Source organism: Pseudophryne corroboree, chromosome 4 (assembly GCF_028390025.1).
Source record: "Pseudophryne corroboree isolate aPseCor3 chromosome 4, aPseCor3.hap2, whole genome shotgun sequence".
In the NCBI taxonomy this organism is placed as follows: Eukaryota; Metazoa; Chordata; class Amphibia; order Anura; family Myobatrachidae; genus Pseudophryne; species Pseudophryne corroboree.
This window is the reverse complement of record NC_086447.1, coordinates 648,471,764-648,499,585: the sequence shown is the minus strand read 5'-3', so window position 1 is coordinate 648,499,585 and position 27,822 is coordinate 648,471,764. Positions and strand designations below refer to the sequence as shown.

General features: G+C 48.2%; 1 protein-coding gene across 14 annotated transcripts in view; it reads right to left on the bottom strand.

The window, feature by feature from the left end:
- The window catches only part of WDR27 (WD repeat domain 27), a 1,147,516-nt gene that overhangs the window by 1,017,909 nt on the left and 101,785 nt on the right, over nucleotides 1–27,822 (bottom strand). For all 14 annotated transcript variants that reach the window (XR_010176117.1, XR_010176118.1, XM_063917760.1 and 11 more), the window contains exon 4: nucleotides 2,528–2,652. Coding sequence is in view for 12 of the 14 variants with exons in the window: in XM_063917760.1 (XP_063773830.1) it covers nucleotides 2,528–2,652 (125 nt within the window). In the remaining 2 variants the exon portion in view is untranslated. The remainder of the gene's footprint in view (nucleotides 1–2,527; nucleotides 2,653–27,822) is intronic.

Below are 27,822 nucleotides of genomic sequence, written 5' to 3'. Positions count from 1 at the left end.
CCCCCCCCCCCCCCCCCAGCGCCCTGCACCCTCAGTGACCGGAGTGTGAAGTGTGCCTGAGGAGCAATGGCGCACAGCTGCAGTGCTGTGCGCTACCTTGGTGAAGACTGATGTCTTCTGCCGCCGATTTTCCGGACCTCTTCTTGCTTCTGGCTCTGTAAGGGGGCCGGCGGCGCGGCTCTGGGACCGGACTCCGAGGCTGGGCCTGTGTTCGGTCCCTCTGGAGCTAATGGTGTCCAGTAGCCAAGAAGCCCAAGCTGGCTGCAAGCAGGCAGGTTCGCTTCTTCTCCCCTTAGTCCCTCGATGCAGTGAGCCTGTTGCCAGCAGGTCTCACTGAAAATAAAAAAACTAAAACTAAACTTTTTCTAAGAAACTCAGGAGAGCCTCCTAGAATGCACCCTTCTCGGCCGGGCACAAAATCTAACTGAGGCTTGGAGGAGGGTCATAGGGGGAGGAGCCAGTGCACACCAGGTAGTCCTAAAGCTTTACTTTTGTGCCCAGTCTCCTGCGGAGCCGCTATTCCCCATGGTCCTTACGGAGTTCCCAGCATCCACTAGGACGTCAGAGAAAAAGGCAGGTAGAATACTTAAGTGTCTTGTAAAGTCACAGCACTGACAACCAGGCGGCTTTACATAGGAGGATTTGCCCAAGCATTCCCAGGAACAGTGAGCTGAGGGATAACGGCGCCGCAGACACTGCCAGGGAGTGAGGGAGAGACAGATATGCAGCTCCAGGGCGGGAACATTTGCAGAAAATGGCACCCTGGGGCTGGGGGAGGGGCTTAAGGTCCGAGCTCTATCCCCCTGCTGGCAAAACCACCAGGTACTGCGGGCTCTAATAAAACGGTTTATAGAGAAAACCTGACCTGTCCCATGCCCTGGTGATCTAGTGGGATCGCCTGTACTGCCACAGTGTCCACCACCAGCGCGCGCGGCCCGCCTCCCACTGACCGCACCGGATCGCGATAAAGACCGGGTCCCGCAAGCGGAACCCACATACCACCTCCCGAAGCGCGGCCACGTGATCCTGGAGAGCCCCCGTCGTGTGTGCCTGACAAGAAGAAAACCGGAGCCTCCAGCTGTAGTTACCCGGCAACCAGGGCTCGGGAGTGTACAGCGCCGCTGGGGAGAGCCGGAGCTGCAGCCGTGAATGTCCACTGACATGTAACACTGCTGCTGCCCTTGAAGTCTTCACTTTTTTCCTCAGAAAAAAAGCTCTTCTTAGGGCTGCCTGGAGCAGCCCCTCTGTTAAGTGCTTGCTTCTGCAGCACCAACTACAAAACTGAGATCCTGTGCAGGGAGACGGGGTGATATAGGAGGCGGCGCTATGCATTCTGGGAACAGTCAAAGCTTTGAGCCTGTTGGTGCCTCGGATCATGATCCTACTCTACACCCCATTGTCCATTCCTTGTGGAGCCCAGTGTACCCCGCAGCAGAAATTGATTTTTTGATATATGTTTTACACCTAATTCAAATAGTGCAGGTTTAACAGTTTCCATTTTTAGTGTTTTTATTCTATGTTGGTTCAAAACTGTTTCTATGATCCCCTAAGCTGTGGTTATTTTTAGGAATCCTATTTATGTTGGGGTTCACTACAAAACTCACAAGGACTAATATGGTAGTGGACTAAAGGATTCATTTATTAAGCAGCGTTTTTCAAAGCGCTATATCTTCAGCTGATGGATTTAAAGGACAATGATATTAAATGCAAACCAGGCATGTTCTGCAGTTAATAATATTGGAGTTTTAAGTGTCAAGGAAAAAAACACTAAGGATCAGTGGCTATTGCTTTCTAAACTTAGCTTGAAGTGTCTGTAAGATAATGTTTATGAACATGAAGATGCTGTGATTACAAAAAGCCAAAAGGTGTGGTTATATACAGGTATATTGCTATGGGACATGGAAGACATTAAAAGAATATTATTAATAATTGTAACTTGTCTAGCGATCTGTATATAATTTAAAACTGTGAAGTCAAGAGAAATTAAATATTGGTTCAAATAATCTTTTATATTGATGTCTTATGTTCACGCATAGATAAATGTATATCATGTGAATTGAAGATAAAATTCTGAACCTGTGAAGTTCGAGAGGAGACTTCTGACAGGAAGAATTCAGGGCTTATTCCTGAATAGACTGCAAATTGCACCCATATTAGTATATACAAAGCCTCTCTGGGTGACGTCACAGCGACGACTGAAGGTGAGGTATATGATTAAAAGAACATTGCATGTTTATGATAAAACAAATTTAATTTGACAGTCAATTTCATATTAAAGGTACAGTAGGTCCACAGTAAACCTCTAACAGGTGTAACTTTTTTTTTTTTTTAAAGGGAGTTTTCGCTTTCAATTTTTATCCCTTTTAATTTTTTAAGAAAATTGTTTGCATTTGAACTGTAATTATTATTATTATTACCTTAAGGAATGTGCATATTCTGGAATATTAAATTCCATTTAATAACATTTCTTTTAGTTGCACTTTTTTTCATATATAGGCCAACACAGTTCTGCAGGTGACGCACCTACCTCAGCATTGAGAATAAATACTCTGCTCATTACACATGCTGTCACCAACTTTTTCTCAGGATGGAATCCTAAATGTTGAACAGTGCCTAAGAGAGTCCCAATGACAAGTCCTCGAGGCAGAAGTCCTAAAAAAGAATTTTGTATGTATAATAGATTAGTAGAGGATTTTAAAGATATTTTTACATATAATTATTTTAGGGAAAAAATTAAATTCTAGCATTTACACATAGCAGGTACATAAATTTAGGGTGGCAGAAATGGAAATATGGTATAACGATGCACCTGCTCTGCTTTGATCAGTCACATGCCTTCAGTTGTGTCAGGTTGCAGGGGAAACACACTGAAATCAAATAGCAGGTAAGACGCCCACTTTTTTACCCTCCAAATGCATGCCATTGCTGATATATATATATATATATATATATAAAAACACAATTATACCTAATTACTGCGCTGGTGCGGCAGCCCTCTAATTCGATCCTCCTGTTAGTGAGGACCATACAAAACAACACCTCCAGCAAATTGAATCAGAGGGCGCTCTCAACCACTTTAACTGGTTACCAACTAAAAATTGACCAGATGATTATGGCTTTACACAATTTATTAAAAGCAAAGTATTGCCCAATCTAGACAGAGGTAACCCTTTTTCACAATTAAAGATCACAATATATGTCAAATGTACAATAGTGTAGGGTTTCTTTTCTCTCTGTCTTCAACCCTGACGCGTTTCGTCCTTCGTGGACTTCTTCAGAGGGATGGTCAACACAGCAAATGGTCAGTCCATAAAGCAACCATATATGAATTCAATGGGTTGAAACACTCTAATGCTCAAAAATGTTGAGCACTTTAGACTAAATTAGCAAAGGACCTCTTTCCAAAAACATGCTGGTCCAAATGGTCAATGGGTAAATACCCCACTTTGGGTGAGCCTCAAAATAATGATGTGTGAGAGAAATAGGCCACAGATACAGCAGTAGTTCCTATGTGCTCTCCCAAGTGCAACACCAGGCAACAGTGCCTAAGAGAGTCCCAATGACAAGTCCTCGAGGCAGAAGTCCTAAAAAAGGATTTTGCATGTATAATAGATTAGTAGAGAATTTTAAAGATATTTTCACATATAATTATTTTAGGAAAAAACTCAATTCTAGCATTTACACATAGCAGGTACATAAATTTAGGGTGGCAGAAATGGAAATATGGTATAACGATGCACCTGCTCTACTTTGATCAGTCACATGCCTTTAGTTGTGTCAGGTTGCAGGGGAAACACACTGAAATCAAATAGCAGGTAAGACGCCCACTTTTTTACCCTCCAAATGCATGCCATTGCTGATATATATATATATATATATATATATATATATTAGTGGGGCAAAAAAGTATTTGGACAGCCACCGATTGTGCAAGTTGACCCACTTAAAAAGATGAGAGAGGTCTGTAATTTCCATCATAGGTACGCCTCAACTGTGAGAGACAGAAGGGTATATTCAATATGAGTCGGATCCATTCCGACATGCATTTGTCGGAATGGATGCGATAACCCCTATTCAAAGTGGCCAAATCCGACTGTTGGATTTTAGCCTAATTTAACCGTCTTATTTGGCCGCTGGTACTGCTGCTCTCCTCACCCCGGCACCACTGCTGCTGCTCTCCTCATCCAGGCACCGCTCCCCTCATCCCAGCGCCGCTCGCTTCACCCCCTCGCCGCTTCTTAACCTGGCGCCGCTCCCCTCAGGGTGGATGGTGGGGGCGGCGGCAATGTCAATCCGACTTTTTACAAAGTCGAATTGACATTGTCGGAAAAGGGACCAAAACCTGTCGGATTTGGCCCCATTTCCGACAGAAGCTATTCCGCCGATCCACGTGTTTTCCGACAAGTCGGGAATTCCCGTCTTGTTGGAAAAAAACTGCCTCTATTGAATAGGTTGTAATCTCTTCCGACCTACTTCTGTCGGAAGCCGCCGTCTTTCCGACAAGACGGCAGCTTCCGACAGTTATTGAATATACCCCTGAATCTGAAGAAAAGAAAAAACAGGAAATCTCATTGTATGATTTTTAAACAATTTACTTGTATATTCTTGTGGAAAATAAATATTTGAACACCTACCAAGCAGCAAGATTTCTGGCTCTCACAGACCTGTTACTTCTTCTTTAAGAAGCTCTTCTATCCTCCACTCGTTACCTGTATTAATGGCACCTATTTGAACTGGTAATCTGTATAAAAGACACCTGTCCACACCCTCAAACAGTCAGACTGCTACCTCTCCACCATGGCCAAGACCAGAGAGCTGTCTAAGGACACCAGGGACAAAATTGTAGAGCTGCACAAGGCTGGGATGAGCTACTCGACAATAGGCAAGCAGCTTGGTGAGAAGAGATCAACTGTGTGCGCAATTATAAAAAAATGGAAGAAATACAAGATCACTGACAATCTCCCTCGACCTGGGGCCCATTGAAGATCTCACCTCGTGAGGTATCAATGATCTTGAGAACGGTGAGGAATCAGCCCAGAACTACACAGGGGGACCTGGTCAATGACCTCAAGAGAGCTGGGACCACAGTCACAAAGGTAACTATTAGTAACACACTACGTCGTCATGGATTGAAATCCTGCAGCGCCCAAAAGGTCCCCCTGCTTAAGCCAGCACATGTCCAGGACCATCTAAAGTTTGCCAGTGACCATCTGGATGATCCAGAGGAGGATTGGGAGAATGTAATGTGGTCAGATAAGAGCAAAATCGAACTTTTTGATATAAACTCCACTTGCCGTGTTTGGAGGGAGAAGAATGATGAATGGCATCGCAAGAACACCATACCCACTATGAAGCATGGGGGTGGAAACATCATGATTAGGGGCTCCTTTTCTGCAAAGGGGACAGGACGACTGATCCGTATTAAGGGAGGATGAATGGGGCCATGTATCGTGAGATTTTGGGCAAAAACCTCCTTCCCTCAGTAAGAGCATTGAAGATGGAACATGGCTGGGTCTTCCAGCATGACAATGACCCCAAACACACCGCCCGGGCAACTAAGGAGTGGCTCCGTAAGAAGCATTTCAAGGTACTGGAGTGGCCTAGCCAGACTCCAGACCTCAACCCAATAGAAAATCTGTGGAGGGAGTTGAAAGTTCGTGTTGCCCGGCGACAGCCCCAAAACATGACAGAGCTAGAGAAGATCTGCATGGAAAAGTAGGCCAAAATATCTGCTACAGTGTGTGCAAACCTGGTCAAGAACTACAGGAAACGTTTGACCTATGTAATTGCCAGGTTATATTACAAAGTATTGAGTTAAACTTTTTGATTGTCCAAATATTTATTTTCCGCAGGAATATACAAATAAATTGTTCCTAGTTTTTTTTTTTTCAGATTCTGCCTCTCACAGTTGAAGTGTACCTATGATGGAAATTACAGACCTCTTGCATCTTTTTAAGTGGGTCAACTTGCACTATCGGTGGCTGTCCAAATACTTTATATATATATATATATATATATACATATACAGAGAAAGGGGTGGTGTCTAAGGGAGCTAAACCCAATAATTTTTTTATATATTTATATAAAAGTATTCAACAATCACAGTGAATAACAAATGGCTGACATAATCAAAAATGCAGACATCAGATATGGACACCGTATATTGCGGATAATTAGTTGGTCCAATGTGGTTTTCTTAATTAGTATATATCCGATGTTCTTATATCCGAACCAAAAATCCAACGCGTTTCGTCCAACTGGACTTCATCAGGGGCTCAATATCAAAAACAAGTCGGAAGAACATAATGGAATGGATGACCAATTAATGATCGTATTAATCCCACATCAGTAAAACAGGCTTTGCAATAACAGATGTAATAAAGTGTGCGCTGATTCCACAGCTAGGTATGTGTTGAATATGCCAACTCAGTAAGGCAAACAGTAATACAATAATGCTGAGTTCGGTATAAGCCACAATTTCATTTTCGTGGATAATCCTCAGCAGGAAGAGTGGCTTCTACTAGTCAGCAGTCTGTGTATGTGTGTGTATATATATATATATATATATATATATACATACATACAACACAGATCGACCCGGCACTCGCAGACCCTTGATGTGAATTTTCTTGCTGCCGGTGCCCTCCCAAAGGGTTGCATCCCAGTAATGCAGAGGAACGGACGGGCGGCACTCGGAGACTTAACTTAGCAAATAAAGTGCAATTGCACTTTATTTGCTAAGCTAAGTCTCCAAGTGCCGCCAGTCCGTCTCTCTCTTTCTCTGTATATGTATATATATATATATATATATATATATATATATATATATATATAAATATATAATGCTGGAAAGTAAGGATGCTTTCATAAATAGAAGTGTTAATAGTTAATTTTTCTCAATTAACAATATGCTAAGTGAATGAACAGATGAGCAATCTAAATCAAATTAATATTTGGTGTGACCACCGTTTGTCTTCAAAGCAGTATCAATTCTTCTAGGTACACTTGCACAAAGTCAGGGATTTTGTAGGATTATAGTCAATTGTATAATTGCCCAATCATACCAAACAGGAGATAATGATCATTATTTTCATATGTAGGTAGAAACATAGTCATTAACTGAAACTGAAACAGTTGTGTAGGAGGCTTAAAACTGGGCGAGGAACAGCCAAACTCTGCTGCAAAATTGAGGTTATAGAAGACCGCTTCATGTCACAGGTCATACACAATGGCAAAACTGAGCACAGCAACAAGACACAAGGTAGTTATACTGCATCAGCAAGGTCTCTTCCAGGCAAAGATTTCAAAACACACTGTGGTTTCAAGATGCGCTGTTCAAGCTCTTTTGAAGAAGTACAAAGAAATGGGCAACTTTGAGGACCGTAGACGCAGTTGTCGGTCAAGGAAACTGAGGGCATCAGATGAAAGACACATCATGATTATTTCTCTTCAAAATCGGAAGATGTCCAGCAGTGCTATCAGCTCAGGACTGGCAGAACTGGCAGAAACCAGTGGGACCCAGTCACACCCATCTACTGTTCAGAGAAATCTGTACAGAAGTGGTCTTCATGGAAGAATTGTGGCCAAATAGCCATACCTTTGATGTGGAAACAAGGCCAAGCAACTCAACTGTGCACAACAATATAGGAATGGAGTACAGAAAAATGGAAGCAGCTACTCATGACTGAAGGCGGTTTGTTCGCCATAGGACTGGAGAGCGATACATTAATGAGTGTCTGCAGGCAACAGTGAAGAATGGTGGAGGTTCCTTACAAGTTTGGGGATATATTTCAGCAAATGAAGTCGGGGATTTGGCCAGGATTAAAGGTGTCCTCAATGCTAAGAAATATAGGCAAGTACTTATCCATCATGCAATACCATCAGGGAGGCATCTGATTGGCTCCAAATTTATTCTGCAACAGGACAATGACCCCAGACATACAGCTAATGTCATTAACAACACACCACACCCAAATCTAACTCTCTCTGCACATGTTATATCTGCCTCCCCTGCAGTGCACATGGTTTTGCCCAATTGCTAACAGAATTCCTGCTGCGATCAACTTGGAATTACCATATGCAGATTTTTAAGAAACACTATTTATAAGTAGTAAATAATTTGTTCACATGGCCATTAGATCTATATTAAAAATACATAATTGTCCCATTAGTAGGTCATATTTTATAGGGATCATATTTATATAAATAAATGTTTAACAATTCACAAGGAATTTGATCCTTCTACTTGGAGACAGGAGAATAATTTATTTTAATTTGAGAATAGTCCTATTCAATATGTGCACAAAAATATATTCTCACAGTTCCTTATTAGGGATTTGTTGCGGGTTTTTCACCCTTAGATATAAATGCATAGCAGCAGGGCCGGAGCTTCCACTAGGCAGCTTTATGCAGCTGCCCAGGGGCGCCGGGACCTGAGGGGGCGGCCTGTTACAGCTGCATGAAAAAGGTAGCGTGGTCCTACCTCTCGCAACCGCTGCAATCCCCCCAGCACTCGTATCTACAGTAGCCACGACTGCCAAGCTCCTGTATTGCAAGGTGACATGCGGTGCTGCTCTTCATTGCAGGCTCTTTCACAGACTACTCAGTCCCATCTCTGCATCGCAGCCTGCAGGTGAGGTGGCTACAGGGGTGTATCTAGGGGTCTGAGCGCCCCTGGCAAAGTAGTGAACTGGCGACCCCCACCTCCCCCACCCAGGGGCACAGAGGGGGGAGTTACAGATAGGCTGAGGTCAGAGACACTGAGCGGGAATTACAGGGAGGGTGCAGGTAGGGACAATGGGGTATATGCAATTGCGGTCGAATTCGCGGCAATTTTCGCCGTTTTTTAATTCGACTCAATTCGACAGGTGAATCCCGGAAGGTGGCTTCCGGAATTCACCATATTCAATGAAAAACGGATTCGCCAGAGTCGCGGGCGAAAATCGGCCGATTTGGCGGATTTTGCCGCGATTTTAAAAAACGGTAAAAAAACGTGAAAAACCCGAAAAAAAAATGGCGTGGGGTCCCCCCTCCAAAGCATAACCAGCCTCGGGCTCATCGAGCTGGTCCTGGTTCTAAAACTGCAGGGGAAAAATTGTCCAGGGATCCCCCGTATTTTTAAAACCAGCACCGGGCTCTGCGCCTGGTGCTGGTGCCAAAAATACGGGGGACAAAAAGAGTAGGGGTCCCCCGTATTTTTAACACCAGCATCGGGCTCCACTAGCTGGACAGATAATGCCACAGCCGGGGGTCACTTTTATGCCGTGCCCTGCGGCCGTGGCATTAAATATCCAACTAGTCACCCCTGGCCGGGGTACCCTGGGGGAGTGGGGACCCCTTCAATCAAGGGGTCCCCCCCCCCAGCCACCCAAGGGCCAGGGGTGAAGCCCGAGGCTGTCCCCCCCCCATCCAATGGGCTGCGGATGGGGGGGCTGATAGCCTTTTGTGATAATAAAAAGATATTGTTTTTTCCAGCAGTACTACAAGTCCCAGCAAGCCTCCCCCGCAAGCTGGTACTTGGAGAACCACAAGTACCAGCATGCGGGAGAAAAACGGGTCCGCTGGTACCTGTAGTACTACTGGGGAAAAAATACCCAAATAAAAACAGGACACACACACCTTGATAGTAAAACTTTATTACACACTACCGACACACACATACTTACCTATGTTGACACGCCGACTGCCACGGTCTCCGACGATCCGAGGGTACCTGTGAAAAAATTATACTCACCTTCCAGCGTCCAGAGATAAATCCACGTCCAGAGAGTAAAATCCACGTACTTGTTTAAAAAAAAAAACACGCAAAAACACGCTCCATACCGGACTAGAAAGGGGTCCAATGCTTTCACATCATACCCCTTTCTCCCGAATGCCGGGACATCACGTGACTCCTGTCACTGACGTCCCTTCAGCCAATCAGGAAGCGCTACTACCGTGGCGCTCACCTGATTGGCTGTGCGCTGTCTGTACTGTGACAGCACATCGCAAAGCCGCTCCATTACTTTCAATGGTGGGAACTTTGCAGGTAGCGGTGGGGTCACCCGCCGGTCAGCCGCTGACCGGCGGGTGACCTTACCGCTAGCCGCTAAGTTCCCACCATTGAAAGTAATGGAGCGGCTTTGCGATGTGCTGTCACAGTACAGACAGCGCACAGCCAATCAGGTGAGCGCAACGAAGTTGCGCTTCCTGATTGGCTTAGAGACCTTTCTGTGACAGCTGTCACTGACAGGTCTCATTCGTGGAAAGGTGTCCCATGTGTCAGCATGGGACCCCTTTCAGTCCGGCATGGAGCGGGTGTTCGGTTTGTTTTTTTGCCAAGTACGTGGATTTATCTCTGGACCATGGCTGAGGTGAGTATATTGATCTTTTCTTTTCAGGTATCCGTGGATTCTACATGGAGAAGAGGACCGATGTCGGCGTGTGAACATAGGTAAGTATGTGTGTGTCGACGTATGAAATAAAGTTTTACTGTCGACGGTGTGTGTGTCCTGTTTTTATTTGGGTATTTTTTTCCCAGTAGTACTACAGGTACCAGCGGGCCCGTTTTTCTCCCGCATGCTGGTACTTGTGGTTCTCCAAGTACCAGCTTGCGGGGGAGGCTTGCTGGGACTTGTAGTACTACTGGAAAAAACAATATCTTTTTATTATCACAAAAGGCTATCAGCCCCCCCATCCGCAGCCCATTGGATGGGGGGGGACAGCCTCGGGCTTCACCCCTGGCCCTTGGGTGGCTGGGGGGGGGGACCCCTTGATTGAAGGGGTCCCCACTCCCCCAGGGTACCCCGGCCAGGGGTGACTAGTTGGATATTTAATGCCACGGCCGCAGGGCACGGCATAAAAGTGACCCCCGGCTGTGGCATTATCTGTCCAGCTAGTGGAGCCCGATGCTGGTGTTAAAAATACGGGGGACCCCTACTCTTTTTGTCCCCCGTATTTTTGGCACCAGCACCAGGCGCAGAGCCCGGTGCTGGTTTTAAAAATACGGGGGATCCCCTGTCAATTTTTTTCCCGCATTTTTAGAACCAGGACCAGCTCGAAGAGCCCGAGGCTGGTTATGCTTTGGAGGGGGGACCCCACGCCATTTTTTTTTATGATTTCACCGTTCCAGCATAAAAAAAAAAAAAAATAATAATAATATTTTAAAAAATATATAAATAATATTTGTGCCTCCAAAAAAAAAAAAAAAAGTACCTAATCCCTTCTAATATAAATAGATCTGCTATTCCCCCCAAAAAAAAACACAAAAAAAAACATGTTTAAAATTTTTTTTTTTGTTTTCACCCTCCAAAGTGTGGCGGATTGAAAATGACGAATTTGCTGTCTAAAAGCACTGCTGTCGAATTTCCAAACTTGAATTGAATATGCTTTGGTCGAATTGCAGCACTTGTATCATTGCAGAAAAGTCGAATTTGCAAAAAGTCGAATTTCAAAAAGTCGAATTTTGAAAGTCCGTTTTTTGGTCGGAAAGCACTGAATTGCATAGACGATTTTTTTTTTGGTCGAAAATGACCCGAAATTCGACAATTTCGGGAATTCGACCGCAATTGCATATACCCCAATGAGGTGGAGAGCTTACAGGGAGGCTGAGATCAGGGACACTTAGGGGCAATTACAGGGAGGGTGCGGGTAGGGACAATGAGGTGGGGAGTTCACAGGGAGGCTGAGATTATGGACACTTAGGGGCAATTACAGGGAGGGTATGGGCAGGGATACTGAGGGGGAATTACAGGAGTGTGCAAGCAGGGACACTGAGGGGGAATTACGGGGATGGTACGGGCAGGGACACGCAGGTGGAATTACAGGAGTGTGTGGGCAGGGACACTTAGAGGGGGAGTCACAGGGAGGCTGAGGTCAGGGACACTAAGGGGGAATTACAGGGGAGACAGGAGGAGAGGGGGCATGCCAGCAGCTCACAAAGCGCTGGGCATGCCCCCTCACCTCCTGTCTCCCCTGAATAGACGCTGTGCGCATGCGCACAGTGTCTATTCACCGCTGCTCTGCTAAGCAGGGCAGCGAGAGACAGGGCCTCCCAACTCCCCCCCCCCCCCCACACCGCGGGACACTGCGGCCCGCGGGTGGGACAACGGGACAGTCCCCCAAAAAAAGGACTGTCCCGCGAAAATCGGGACAGTTGGGAGGTATGCTGCAGGGAGGGTGCAAACAGGGACACTGAGGAGGAATTATGAGGAGGGTGCGGGCAGGGACACTGAGATGGAATTACGGGGAGGGTGCGGGCAGGGACACTGAAATGGAATTAAAGGAGTGTGCGGGCAGGGACACTGAGGGGGGAGTCACAGGGAGGCTGAGGTCAGGAACACTGACAGAGAATTACAGGGAGGGTGCAGACAGGGACACTGAAGAGGAATTACGATGAGGGTGCGGGCAGGGACACTGAGATGGAATTACGGGGAGGGTGCAGGCAGGGACACTGAGGAGGAATTACGAGGAGGGTGCTGGCAGGGACACTGAGATGGAATTATGGGGAGGGTGCAGGCAGGGAGACTGAGAGAATTACGGGGAGGGTGCGGGCAGGGACACTGAGATGGAATTATGGGGAGGGTGCAGGCAGGGAGACTGAGGGAATTACGAGGAGTGTGCAGGCAGGGATACTGAGGGGGAATTACGGTTAGGGTGCGGGTAGGGACACAGAGGGAAATACCGGGAGGATGCGGGCAGGGACACTGAGAGGGAATTATGGGAAGGGTGCGGGCAGGGACACTGAGAGGGAATTACAGGAGTGTATAGCCAGGGTCACTGAGGGAGCAGTTACAGGGATGGTGGGGGCAGAGACACTGAGGGGGAATTACAAGGAGGATGCGGACAGGGACACCGAGGGGATATATGCACACATACATACATACATACATACATACATACATACATACATACATAAAGTTAAAAACCCCTCTCTAGGTGTGATGGCACTACATGTCCCAGCAAATCCAGTAGACAAGGTGTGCTGGGACTTGTAGTCTCAACACAGCTGGACAGGCAGTCACTGGTCTAGATACCTCTCCATACAGAGCTCTTTGTAACCTGTGATCCAGACTGCCAGGATAGACCATGCAGTGCAGCTATGGTACCGCAGAAAATGTACAGGTATGCTCATGCTGCACTGCTGACTGGTGCTGATTGTAGTGGCTGATGTTTGGTGACAGACCGCGTTGGACCAATGAGAAGGGGAGCGGATGAGGAAGAAGAGGTGCCTCGCCCCTCCCCATACCTGGAAGTGCCCCGCTCCCCGGCTATATTCACCATCATTGTGACCGTAGTCACAGAGAGTGTCAGAGTGCAATACGCTTCTGAGAGTCCGGCAGTGGATGAGCACTGCTAAGGGATGTACTCAGTGAGAACTACTATGTCATTCTACCCCCTGGCGCGGGTGGCACTGCCAGGCGGCGCCCCCCCTTGGCCGGCGCCCCTGGCAAGTGCCATCCTGGCCAATAGGAAGATACACCCCTGGGTGGCTACACAGTGCACTGTCCGCATTTGATGAGGAAAGAGGGGGAGAGCAGCAGTCTTGGGGGGCGGGTGCTGAGATGAGCAGCAGGCATGCACACTATCTGGGGTGGATGAGCAGCAGCATGCACACAGATGGTGGAGGGGATAGGACAGAAGACATTTAAAAGAGTAGGGGAAGGGGGGTGAGAGCAGCAGGAATCTACAAAGACTATGGAGATGGAGAGAAGAGAGCAGCCATGCAACAGACTGGGGTTGGGGGTGGGCAGCATTATGCTTTTCACCTGAAGGCCGGTTAGGGGGAAGGGGCAGTAGGCAGAAATTTTGCCTAGGGTGCCGAGAAACCTTGCACCGGCCCTGCATAGCAGTACACTGAACGATTCAGTGGGAGGTCAGTGCTTGATTCACTGGCATGATGCCACCTGCATTAACTCCTCTGCTGCTGGTAATTAGGTTGTATGCAGCTTTAACCCCTTCAGTGGTGACTTTCTGGAATTTGGTCACACCTCCCAGGGCAGGTTTTTAATTTTTTTTACCTGCGCGTTGCCAGGGGTTTCATGCGCGTTGCCAAGGGTTTCACGCGTTGTGTCATGCTTTTTGCCAGGGGTTTTATGCTCTGGGATCCATTCTCGTTACCAGGGGGAATGCTCGTTGCCTAGGGAATGCTCGTTGCCTAGGGGTAGCTAGGGATGGCCACCGACCATCGATGATTCAAAATCATTGATGGTCTATGATCAATGTTGAATACTTTTACCATTGATGCAGGAGAACCAGATGGTTTCCCGCAATCTATGGTTTAGTGCTACCGCAATGTTTTTTTCCCCCTCAAAGTGTCAGAGCACGGAGCTTAGCTCCACCCCCTGACACCCACTAAGCCATGCCCCCTGGTCCACCTGCATTTGTACAGTAATGCAGGGATGACCATTGGTAGGTCCATTCCAGATGGTTTTACCCCATCGAGATTATCCATCGATGATGACCATCGATGGATAACCCACCGATGGCCATCCCCAGGGGTAGCATTTGCTGGCGGGCACTACCCCGCCAGCACTAAAATCCTCTCCCCTCATCCTCGATTGCACTCCGTTCGGCCGGTGAACTTTTGCAAAATAACGCGATCGCGTTGACGTCACAATGTGATCGTGTCATTGGGAGGAGGAAGGGGGAGCAGTGGCATGCCCCAGAAAATTTCCGGGCATACCACTGAAGGGGTTAATGGAGTAGATTTCTCTTTGCCCAGATTTAAATATCATTTGTAGGAATATAGGGCCTAATTCAGACCTGATCGCAGCAACAAATTTGTTAGCTAATGGGCAAAACCATGTGCACTGCAGAGGGGGAAGATATAACATGTGCAGAGAGCGTTACAGTGCATCCAGAAAGTATTCACAGCGCTTCACTTTTTCCACATTTTGTTATGTTACAGCCTTATTTCAAAATGAAATTAATTAATTTTCCCCTCAAAATTCTACACACAATACCCCATAATGACAACGTGAAAAACGTTTTTTTTTCCAGATTTTTGCAAATTTATTAAAAATAAAAAAACTATAGCTTCGTTTGGGTTCCAACTGCACATCCGCAATACGGCACATGTGTTCCAAGCCTCAATTGCATTCTGTCCTATAAATAGGTTCCGGGGGCCATCTTAAGTTGCGCATACGCAATACAGCACATGCGTTCCAAGCCTCGATTACATTCTGTCCTATGAATAGATTCCGGTGGCCTTCTTAGGTCCGCACATGTACATTTAGGGGTATATTCAATTAAGGTAGAAAACTGCCGTCTGTCGAAAAGACGGCAGTTTTCGACTTTTTAAGGTCGAATAGTGATTTGACCTATTCAGTCCCAGCAGTTTTTATTCGACAAGTCGTGGAATTCGACTTGTTGAATAGTACGTGAATCGGCGGTATAGCTGCCGATTCATGTACTTTTGAGTGAAACAGGGAGAAATTCGACTTGATTTGGCCCCGTTTCCATCCATCTCAGTCCGACATAAACAAATGTCGGACTGAGATGTGGGACCCAGAGGAGGAGGAGAGGGGGGGAGCCGCGGGGCGACGGGGGACAGCCGCAGGGCATACAGGGGAGAACAGCGCTACAGCACAGCGCTACAGCAGGATGTCTCACAGCCGCGCCGCTCACGGCAGCGTCCACCCGGCTCCAGCAAGTGAGGTCACGCTTGCTGGAGCCGGGTGGACGCTGCAGTGAGGTCTGGCTACTGTGCCACATCCTTCTGCAGCGCTGCTGTAGTGCTGATCTCCCCTGTCTGCCCGCGGCTGTCCCCGCTGGTCTCACCGCGGCTCTGTGCTCCCCGCTGGTCTCCCCGCGGCTTTTTAAAAGTCGAATTGAGATGAGATTGAATAGGGGTTGTCGGATCCATTCCGACAAATGCATGTTGGAATGGATCCGACCCTAATTGAATATACCCCTTAATTTATTTAATTCCAGGCCTCTTTTTTATTAACAAACAAGCTTCGGTGGCCATCTTAAATCCCCATAATCACATAGTAAATATTCTAATTCCAGGCCTCCTTTTCATTTCTACATTTTTACTAGGTATCTGTGGCTATCTTTTTAATACCTTAGTATATTCTGATGTCCATAGAATAACCATAGTGATCATCTTTGTTTATATTGTTAAAATTATTACCTGGCCTATACCAACATCGTTAATCAATATTATCATAAATAAATTCAATTCTATACATATATAATCGGCATCGGTAGATCTATATTAAAATAAGAATTTACTCACCGGTAATTCTATTTCTCGTAGTCCGTAGTGGATGCTGGGGACTCCGTAAGGACCATGGGGAATAGACGGGCTCCGCAGGAGACTGGGCACACTAAAAGAAAGATTTGGTACTACCTGGTGTGCACTGGCTCCTCCCTCTATGCCCCTCCTCCAGACCTCAGTTAGGATACTGTGCCCGGAAGAGCTGACACAATAAGGAAGGATTTTGAATCCCGGGTAAGACTCATACCAGCCACACCAATCACACCGTATAACTCGTGATATTTAACCCAGTTAACAGTATGAAATACAACTGAGCCTCTCAACAGATGGCTCAACAATAACCCTTTAGTTAGGCAATAACTATATACAAGTATTGCAGACAATCCGCACTTGGGATGGGCGCCCAGCATCCACTACGGACTACGAGAAATAGAATTACCGGTGAGTAAATTCTTATTTTCTCTGACGTCCTAGTGGATGCTGGGGACTCCGTAAGGACCATGGGGATTATACCAAAGCTCCCAAACGGGCGGGAGAGTGCGGATGACTCTGCAGCACCGAATGAGAGAACTCAAGGTCCTCCTCAGCCAGGGTATCAAATTTGTAGAATTTAGCAAACGTGTTTGCCCCTGACCAAGTAGCAGCTCGGCAAAGTTGTAAAGCCGAGACCCCTCGGGCAGCCGCCCAAGATGAGCCCACCTTCCTCGTGGAATGGGCTTTCGCTGATTTAGGATGCGGCAATCCAGCCGCAGAATGCGCCAGCTGAATTGTGCTACAAATCCAGCGAGCAATAGTCTGCTTAGAAGCAGGAGCACCTATTTTGTTGGGTGCATACAGGATAAAAAGCGAGTCAGTTTTCCTGACTCCAGCCGTCCTGGAAACATAAATTTTCAAGGCCCTGACTACGTCCAGTAACCTGGAATCCTCAAAGTCCTTAGTAGCCGCAGGCACCACAATAGGTTGGTTCAAGTGAAAAGCTGATACCACCTTAGGGAGAAACTGGGGACGAGTCCTCAATTCTGCCCTATCCATATGGAAAATCAGATAAGGGCTTTTACATGACAAAGCCGCCAATTCTGACACACGCCTGGCCGAAACCAAGGCCAATAACATGACCACTTTCCACGTGAGATATTTGAGATCCACGGTTTTAAGTGGTTCAAACCAATGTGATTTTAGGAAACTCAACACCACATTGAGATCCCAAGGTGCCACAGGAGGCACAAAAGGGGGCTGAATATGAAGCACTCCCTTTACAAAAGTCTGAACTTCAGGCAGTGAAGCCAGTTCTTTCTGGAAGAAAATCGACAGAGCCGAAATCTGGACCTTAATGGAACCCAATTTTAGGCCCATAGTCACTCCTGACTGTAGGAAGTGCAGAAAACGACCCAGCTGAAATTCCTCTGTAGGGGCCTTCCTGGCCTCACACCACGCAACATATTTTCGCCAAATGCGGTGATAATGGTTTGCGGTTACTTCTTTCCTGGCTTTTATCAGCGTAGGAATGACTTCCTCCGGAATGCCCTTTTCCTTTAGGATCCGGAATTCAACCGCCATGCCGTCAAACGCAGCCGCGGTAAGTCTTGGAACAGACAGGGCCCCTGCTGTAGCAGATCCTGTCTGAGCGGTAGAGGCCATGGGTCCTCTGATAACATTTCTTGAAGTTCCGGGTACCAAGCTCTTCTTGGCCAATCCGGAACCACGAGTATCGTTCTTACTCCTCGCCTTCTTATTATTCTCAGTACCTTTGGTATGAGGGGCAGAGGAGGGAACACATAGACCGACTGGTACACCCACGGTGTCACTAGAGCGTCCACAGCTATCGCCTGAGGGTCCCTTGACCTGGCGCAATATCTCTTTAGCTTCTTGTTGAGGCGGGACGCTATCATGTCCACCTGTGGCCTTTCCCAGCGGTTTACCAACAGTAGGAAGACTTCTGGATGAAGTCCCCACTCTCCCGGGTGTAGGTCGTGTCTGCTGAGGAAGTCTGCTTCCCAGTTGTCCACTCCCGGAATGAACACTGCTGACAGTGCTAGTACGTGATTTTCCGCCCATCGGAGAATCCTTGTGGCTTCTGCCATGGCCACCCTGCTTCTTGTGCCGCCCTGTCGGTTTACATGGGCGACTGCCGTGATGTTGTCTGATTGGATCAGAACCGGCTGGTTTTGAAGCAGGGGCCTTGCCTGACTTAGGGCATTGTAAATGGCCCTCAGTTCCAGAATGTTTATGTGTAGGGACGACTCCTGACTTGACCAAAGTCCCTGGAAATTTCTTCCCTGTGTGACTGCGCCCCAGCCCCGAAGGCTGGCATCCGTGGTCACCAGGACCCAGTCCTGTATGCCGAATCTGCGGCCCACTAGAAGATGAGCACTCTGCAGCCACCACAGTAGAGACACCCTGGTCCTTGGAGACAGGGTTATCAGTTGATGCATCTGAAGATGCGATCCCGACCACTTGTCCATGAGGTCCCACTGGAAGGTCCTTGCATGGAACCTGCCAAATGGAATTGCTTCGTACGAAGCCACCATTTTTCCCAGGACTCGTGTGCAGTGATGCACCGATACCCGTTTTGGTTTTAGGAGGTCTCTGACTAGAGATGACAGCTCCTTGGCTTTCTCCTGCGGGAGAAACACTTTTTTCTGTTCTGTGTCCAGAATCATCCCCAGGAACAGTAAGCGTGTGGAAGGAACCAGTTGTGACTTTGGAATGTTTAGAATCCAGCCATGCTGTTGTAGCACTTCCTGAGATAGTGCTACTCCGACCAGTAACTGCTCCCTGGACCTCGCCTTTATAAGGAGATCGTCCAAGTATGGGATAATTAAAACTCCCTTTTTTCGAAGGAGTATCATCATTTCTGCCATTACCTTGGTAAACACCCTCGGTGCCGTGGACAGTCCAAACGGTAGTGTCTGGAATTGGTAATGGCAATCCTGTACCACAAATCCGAGGTACTCCTGGTGAGGAAGGTAAATTGGGACATGCAGGTAAGCATCCTTGATGTCCAGGGATACCATGTAATCCCCCTCGTCCGGGCTTGCAATAACCGCCCTGAGCGATTCCATCTTGAACTTGAATTTTTTTATGTATGTGTTCAAGGATTTCAAATTTAAAATGGGTCTCACCGAACCGTCCGGTTTCGGTACCACAAACAGTGTGGAATAGTAACCCCGTCCTTGCTGAAGTAGGGGTACTTTGACTATCACCTGCTGGGAATACAGCTTGTGAATTGCCTCTAGTACAGCCTCCCTGCCCGAGGGAGTTGTCGGTAAGGCCGATTTGAGGAAACGGCGGGGGGGAGGCGCCTCGAATTCCAGCTTGTACCCCTGAGATACTACTTGAAGGATCCAGGGATCCACCCGTGAGCGAACTCACTGATCGCTGAAATTTTTGAGGCGGCCCCCCACCGTACCTGGCTCCGCCTGTGGAGCCCCACCGTCATGCGGCGGATTTGGAAGAAGCGGGGGAGGACTTTTGTTCCTGTGAACCTGCTGCGTGGTGCAGCTTTTTTCCCCTTCCTCTGCCTCTAGACAGAAAGGACCCGCCTTTTCCCCGCCTGTTTTTCTGGGGTCGAAAGGACTGTACCTGATAGTACGGCGCTTTCTTAGGCTGTGAGGGGACATGGGGTAAAAATGCTGACTTCCCAGCTGTTGCTGTGGAAACAAGGTCTGAGAGACCATCCCCGAATAACTCCTCACCCTTATAAGGCAAAACTTCCATGTGCCTTTTAGAATCTGCATCCCCTGTCCACTGCCGAGTCCATAAGCCTCTCCTAGCAGAAATGGACAATGCACTTATTCTAGATGCCAGCCGGCAGATCTCCCTCTGTGCATCTCTCATGTACAAGACTGAGTCTTTTATATGCTCTACGGTTAGCAATATAGTGTCCCTGTCCAGGGTGTCAATATTTTCTGACAGGGAATCTGACCAAGCAGCAGCAGCACTGCACATCCACGCTGAAGCAATAGCTGGTCTCAGTATAACACCAGTGTGTGTATATATAGACTTTAGGATAGCCTCCTGCTTTCTATCAGCAGGTTCCTTTAGGGCGGCCGTATCCGGAGACGGCAGTGCCACCTTTTTAGACAAACGTGTGAGCGCTTTATCCACCCTAGGGGGAGTTTCCCAACGTGACCTATCCTCTGGCGAGAAAGGGAACGCCATTAGTAATTTTTTTGAAATCACCAATTTCTTATCAGGGAAAGCCCACGCTTTTTCACACACTTCATTTAATTCTTCAGATGGGGGAAAAAATAAGAATTTACTTACCGATAATTCTATTTCTCATAGTCCGTAGTGGATGCTGGGAACTCCGAAAGGACCATGGGGGAATAGCGGCTCCGCAGGAGACTGGGCACAAAAGTAAAAGCTTTAGGACTACCTGGTGTGCACTGGCTCCTCCCCCTATGACCCTCCTCCAAGCCTCAGTTAGGATACTGTGCCCGGACGAGCGTACACAATAAGGAAGGATTTTGAATCCCGGGTAAGACTCATACCAGCCACACCAATCACACCGTACAACTTGTGATCTGAACCCAGTAAACAGCATGATAACAGAGGAGCCTCTGAAAAGATGGCTCACAACAATAATAACCCGATTTTTGTAACAATAACTATGTACAAGTATTGCAGACAATCCGCACTTGGGATGGGCGCCCAGCATCCACTACGGACTATGAGAAATAGAATTATCGGTAAGTAAATTCTTATTTTCTCTGACGTCCTAGTGGATGCTGGGAACTCCGAAAGGACCATGGGGATTATACCAAAGCTCCCAAACGGGCGGGAGAGTGCGGATGACTCTGCAGCACCGAATGAGAGAACTCCAGGTCCTCCTCAGCCAGGGTATCAAATTTGTAGAATTTAGCAAACGTGTTTGCCCCTGACCAAGTAGCTGCTCGGCAAAGTTGTAAAGCCGAGACCCCTCGGGCAGCCGCCCAAGATGAGCCCACTTTCCTTGTGGAATGGCCTTTTACAGATTTTGGCTGTGGCAGGCCTGCCACAGAATGTGCAAGCTGAATTGTACTACAAATCCAACGAGCAATAGTCTGCTTAGAAGCAGGAGCACCCAGCTTGTTGGGTGCATACAGGATAAACAGCGAGTCAGATTTTCTGACTCCAGCCGTCCTGGAAACATATATTTTCAGGGCCCTGACTACGTCCAGCAACTTGGAATCCTCCAAGTCCCTAGTAGCCGCAGGTACCACAATAGGCTGGTTTAAGTGAAACGCTGAAACCACCTTAGGGAGAAATTGAGGACGAGTCCTCAATTCTGCCCTGTCCGTATGAAAAATTAGGTAAGGGCTTTTATAGGATAAAGCCGCCAATTCTGAGACACGCCTGGCTGAAGCCAGGGCTAACAGCATTACCACTTTCCATGTGAGATATTTTAAGTCCACAGTGGTGAGTGGTTCAAACCAATGTGATTTTAGGAACCCCAAAACTACATTGAGATCCCAAGGTGCCACTGGAGGCACAAAAGGAGGCTGTATATGCAGTACCCCCTTGACAAACGTCTGAACTTCAGGAACTGAAGCTAGTTCTTTCTGGAAGAAAATCGACAGGGCTGAAATTTGAACCTTAATGGACCCTAATTTTAGGCCCATAGACAGTCCTGTTTGCAGGAAATGCAGGAAACGACCCAGTTGAAATTCCTCTGTAGGGGCCTTCCTGGCCTCACACCACGCAACATATTTACGCCAAATACGGTGATAATGTTGCACAGTTACATCCTTCCTGGCTTTGATCAGGGTAGGGATGACTTCATCCGGAATGCCTTTTTCCTTCAGGATCCGGCGTTCAACCGCCATGCCGTCAAACGCAGCCGCGGTAAGTCTTGGAACAGACAGGGTCCCTGCTGGAGCAGGTCCTTTCTTAGAGGTAGAGGCCACGGGTCCTCCGTGAGCATCTCTTGAAGTTCCGGGTACCAAGTCCTTCTTGGCCAATCCGGAGCCACGAGTATAGTTCTTACTCCTCTCCTTCTTATGATTCGCAGTACCTTGGGTATGAGAGGCAGAGGAGGGAACACATACACTGACTGGTACACCCACGGTGTTACCAGAGCGTCCACAGCTATTGCCTGAGGGTCCCTTGACCTGGCGCAATATCTGTCTAGTTTTTGTTGAGGCGGGACGCCATCATGTCCACCTTTGGTTTTTCCCAACGGTTCACAATCATGTGGAAGACTTCTGGGTGAAGTCCCCACTCCCCCGGGTGGAGGTCGTGTCTGCTGAGGAAGTCTGCTTCCCAGTTGTCCACTCCCGGAATGAACACTGCTGACAGTGCTATCACATGATTTTCCGCCCAGCGAAGAATCCTTGCAACTTCCGTCATTGCCCTCCTGCTTCTTGTGCCGCCCTGTCTGTTTACATGGGCGACTGCCGTGATGTTGTCCGACTGGATCAACACCGGCTGACCCTGAAGCAGAGGCCTTGCTTGACTTAGGGCATTGTAAATGGCCCTTAGTTCCAGGATATTTATGTGAAATGACGTTTCCACGCTTGACCACAAGCCCTGGAAATTTCTTCCCTGTGTGACTGCTCCCCAGCCTCTCAGGCTGGCATCCGTGGTCACCAGGACCCAGTCCTGAATGCCGAATCTGCGGCCCTCTAGAAGATGAGCACTCTGCAACCACCACAGGAGAGACACCCTTGTCCTTGGAGACAGGGTTATCCGCTGATGCATCTGAAGATGCGATCCGGACCATTTGTCCAGCAGATCCCACTGAAAAGTTCTTGCGTGGAATCTGCCGAATGGAATCGCTTCGTAAGAAGCCACCATTTTTCCCAGGACCCTTGTGCATTGATGCACTGACACTTGGCCTGGTTTTAGGAGGTTCCTGACTAGCTCGGATAACTCCCTGGCTTTCTCCTCCGGGAGAAACACCTTTTTCTGGACTGTGTCCAGAATCATCCCTAGGAACAGCAGACGTGTCGTCGGAATCAGCTGCGATTTTGGAATATTTAGAATCCACCCGTGCTGTCGTAGTACTACTTGAGATAGTGCTACTCCGACCTCTAACTGTTCCCTGGACCTTGCCCTTATCAGGAGATCGTCCAAGTAAGGGATAATGAAGACGCCTTTTCTTCGAAGAAGAATCATCATTTCGGCCATTACCTTGGTAAAGACCCGGGGTGCCGTGGACAATCCAAACGGCAGCGTCTGAAACTGATAATGACAGTTCTGTACCACAAACCTGAGGTACCCTTGGTGAGAAGGGCAAATTGGGACATGGAGGTAAGCATCCTTGATGTCCAGAGACACCATATAGTCCCCTTCTTCCAGGTTCGCTATCACTGCTCTGAGTGACTCCATCTTGAATTTGAACCTTTGTATGTAAGTGTTCAAGGATTTCAGATTTAAAATAGGTCTCACCGAGCCGTCCGGCTTCGGTACCACAAACAGCGTGGAATAATACCCCTTTCCCTGTTGTAGGAGGGGTACCTTGATTATCACCTGCTGGGAATACAGCTTGTGAATGGCTTCCAATACCGCCTCCCTGTCGGAGGGAGACGTTGGTAAAGCAGACTTCAGGAACCGGCGAGGGGGAGACGTCTCGAATTCCAATTTGTACCCCTGAGATACTACCTGCAGGATCCAGGGGTCCACTTGCGAGTGAGCCCACTGCGCGCTGAAATTCTTGAGACGGGCCCCCACCGTGCCTGAGTCCGCTTGTAAGGCCCCAGCGTCATGCTGAGGACTTGGCAGAAGCGGGGGAGGGCTTCTGTTCCTGGGAAGAGGCTGCCTGCTGCAGTCTTTTTCCCCTTCCTCTGCCCCGGGGCAGATATGAGTGGCCTTTTGCCCGCTTGCCCTTATGGGGACGAAAGGACTGAGCCTGAAAAGACGGTGTCTTTTTCTGCTGAGAGGTGACCTGGGGTAAAAAGGTGGATTTCCCAGCCGTTGCCGTGGCCACCAGGTCCGATAGACCGACCCCAAATAACTCCTCCCCTTTATACGGCAATACTTCCATATGCCGTTTGGAATCCGCATCACCTGACCACTGTCGCGTCCATAACCCTCTTCTGGCAGAAATGGACAGCGCACTTACTCTTGATGCCAGAGTGCAAATATCCCTCTGTGCATCTCGCATATATAGAAAAGCATCCTTTAAATGCTCTATAGTCAATAATATACTGTCCCTGTCCAGGGTATCAATATTTTCAGTCAGGGAATCCGACCAAGCCACCCCAGCACTGCACATCCAGGCTGAGGCGATTGCTGGTCGCAGTATAATACCAGTATGTGTGTATATACTTTTTAGGATATTTTCCAGCTTCCTATCAGCTGGTTCCTTGAGGGCGGCCGTATCAGGAGACGGTAACGCCACTTGTTTTGATAAGCGTGTGAGCGCCTTATCTACCCTAGGGGGTGTTTCCCAACGCGCCCTAACCTCTGGCGGGAAAGGGTATAATGCCAATAATTTTTTAGAAATTAGCAGTTTTTTATCGGGGGAAACCCACGCTTCATCACACACCTTATTTAATTCATCTGATTCAGGAAAAACTACGGGTAGTTTTTTCACACCCCACATAATACCCTTTTTTGTGGTACTTGTAGTATCAGAAATGTTCAAAACCTCCTTCATTGCCGTGATCATGTAACGTGTGGCCCTACTGGAAAATACGTTTGTTTCCTCACCGTCGACACTGGAGTCAGTGTCCGTGTCTGGGTCTGTGTCGACCATCTGAGGTAACGGGCGCTTTAGAGCCCCCGACGGTGTTTGAGACGCCTGTACAGGTAATAACTGATTTGCCGGCTGTCTCATGTCGTCAACAGTCTTTTGTAAAGTGCTGACGCTATCACGTAATTCCTTCCATAAGACCATCCAGTCAGGTGTCGACTCCCTAGGGGGTGACATCACTATTACAGGCAATTGCTCCGCCTCCATACCATTTTCCTCCTCATACATGTCGACACAACGTACCGACACACAGCACACACACAGGGAATGCTCTGATAGAGGACAGGACCCCACTAGCCCTTTGGGGAGACAGAGGGAGAGTTTGCCAGCACACACCAGAGCGCTATATATATACAGGGATAACCTTATATAAGTGTTTTTCCCTTATATAGCTGCTGTATTGATTTATCTGCCAAATTAGTGCCCCCCCTCTCTTGCTTTACCCTGTTTCTGTAGTGCAGGACTGCAGGGGAGAGTCAGGGAGCTTCCCTCCAACGGAGCTGTGAGGGAAAATGGCGCCAGTGTGCTGAGGAGATAGGCTCCGCCCCCTTCTCGGCGGCCTTTCTCCCGCTTTTTTAAGGAAAAACTGGCAGGGGTTAAATGCATCCATATAGCCCAGGAGCTATATGTGATGTATTTTTTGCCATCTAAGGTATTTTTATTGCGTCTCAGGGCGCCCCCCCCCCAGCGCCCTGCACCCTCAGTGACCGGAGTGTGAAGTGTGCTGAGAGCAATGGCGCACAGCTGCGGTGCTGTGCGCTACCTTATTGAAGACAGGACATCTTCTGCCGCCGATTTCCCGGACCTCTTCTGTCTTCTGGCTCTGTAAGGGGGCCGGCGGCGCGGCTCTGGGACCCATCCATGGCTGGGCCTGTGATCGTCCCTCTGGAGCTAATGTCCAGTAGCCTAAGAAGCCCAATCCACTCTGCACGCAGGTGAGTTCGCTTCTTCTCCCCTTAGTCCCTCGGTGCAGTGAACCTGTTGCCAGCAGGATTCACTGAAAATAAAAAACCTATACTTAAACTTTTTCACTAAGCAGCTCAGGAGAGCCACCTAGTGTGCACCCTTCTCGTTCGGGCACAAAAATCTAACTGGGGCTTGGAGGAGGGTCATAGGGGGAGGAGCCAGTGCACACCAGGTAGTCCTAAAGCTTTTACTTTTGTGCCCAGTCTCCTGCGGAGCCGCTATTCCCCCATGGTCCTTTCGGAGTTCCCAGCATCCACTAGGACGTCAGAGAAACTATTGGTAGTTTTTTCTCCCCAAACATAATACCCTTCTTTGAGGTACCTGGGTTTATATCAGAAAGCTGTAAAACCTCTTTCATTGCCTCAATCATGCCACGAATGGCCCTAGTGGACATTAAATTTGACTCATCGTCGTCGACACTGGTATCAGTATCCGTGTCGACATCTGTGTCTGCCATCTGAGGTAGTGGGCGTTTTAGAGCCCCTGATGGCCTTTGAATTGCCTGGGCAGGCACGAGCTGAGAAGCCGGCTGTCCCGCATTTGGCATGTCGTCAAATTTTTTATGTAAGGAGTCGACACTTGCACGTAATTCCTTCCATAAGTCCATCCACTCAGGTGTCTGCCCCGCAGGGGGTGACATCACATTTATAGGCATCTGCTCCGCCTCCACATAAGTCTCCTCATCAAACATGTCGACACAGCCGTACCGACACACCGCACACACACACAGGGAATGCTCTTAAAAGAGACAGGACCCACAAAAGCCCTTTGGGGAGATAGAGAGAGAGTATGCCAGCACACACCAGAGTGCTACATAATGTAGGGACTAACTGAATTATGGCCCTCATTCCGAGTTGATCGGTCGCAAGGCGAATTTAGCAGAGTTACACACGCTAAGCCGCCGCCTACTGGGAGTGAATCTTAGCTTCTTAAAATTGCGACCGATGTATTCGCAATATTGCGATTACTAACTACTTAGCAGTTTCAGAGTAGCTCCAGACTTACTCTGCCAGTGCGATCAGTTCAGTGCTTGTCGTTCCTGGTTGACGTCACAAACACACCCAGCGTTCGCCCAGGCACTCCCACCGTTTCTCCGGCCACTCCTGCGTTTTTTCCGGAAACGGTAGCGTTTTCAGCCACACGCCCCTGAAACGCCGTGTTTCCGCCCAGTAACACCCATTTCCTGTCAATCACATTACGATCGCCGGAGCGAAGAAAAAGCCGTGAGTAAAAATACTTTCTTCATAGTAAAGTTACTTGGCGCAGTCGCAGTGCGAACTTTGCGCATGCGTACTAAGCGGATTTTCACTGCGATGCGATGAAAAAGAACGAGCGAACAACTCGGAATGAGGGCCTATGTCCCCTATAGCTGCTATAATATTTACTGCGCCTCAAATCTGTGCCCCCCCTCTCTTTTTTACCCTTTTCTGTAGTGTAGACTGCAGGGGAGAGTCAGGGAGCTTCCTTCCAGCGGAACTGTGAGGGAGAAATGGCGCCAGTGTGCTGAGGGAGATGGCTCCGCCCCTTTTTCGGCAGACTTTTCTCCCGCTTTTTTCTGTATTCTGGCAGGGGTAATTACCACATATATAGCCTCTGGGGCTATATATTGTGGTTATTTTGCCAGCCAAGGTGATATTATTGCTGCTCAGGGCGCCCCCCCCCCAGCGCCCTGCACCCTCAGTGACCGGAGTGTGAAGTGTGTATGAGGAGCAATGGCGCACAGCTGCAGTGCTGTGCGCTACCTTGGTGAAGACTGAAGTCTTCTGCCGCCGATTTTCCGGACCATCTTCTTGCTTCTGGCTCTGTAAGGGGGACGGCGGCGCGGCTCCGGGAACGAACACCAAGGACGGGTCCTGCGGTCGATCCCTCTGGAGCTAATGGTGTCCAGTAGCCTAAGAAGCCCAAGCTAGCTGCAAGCAGGTAGGTTCGCTTCTTCTCCCCTTAGTCCCTCGTTGCAGTGAGCCTGTTGCCAGCAGGT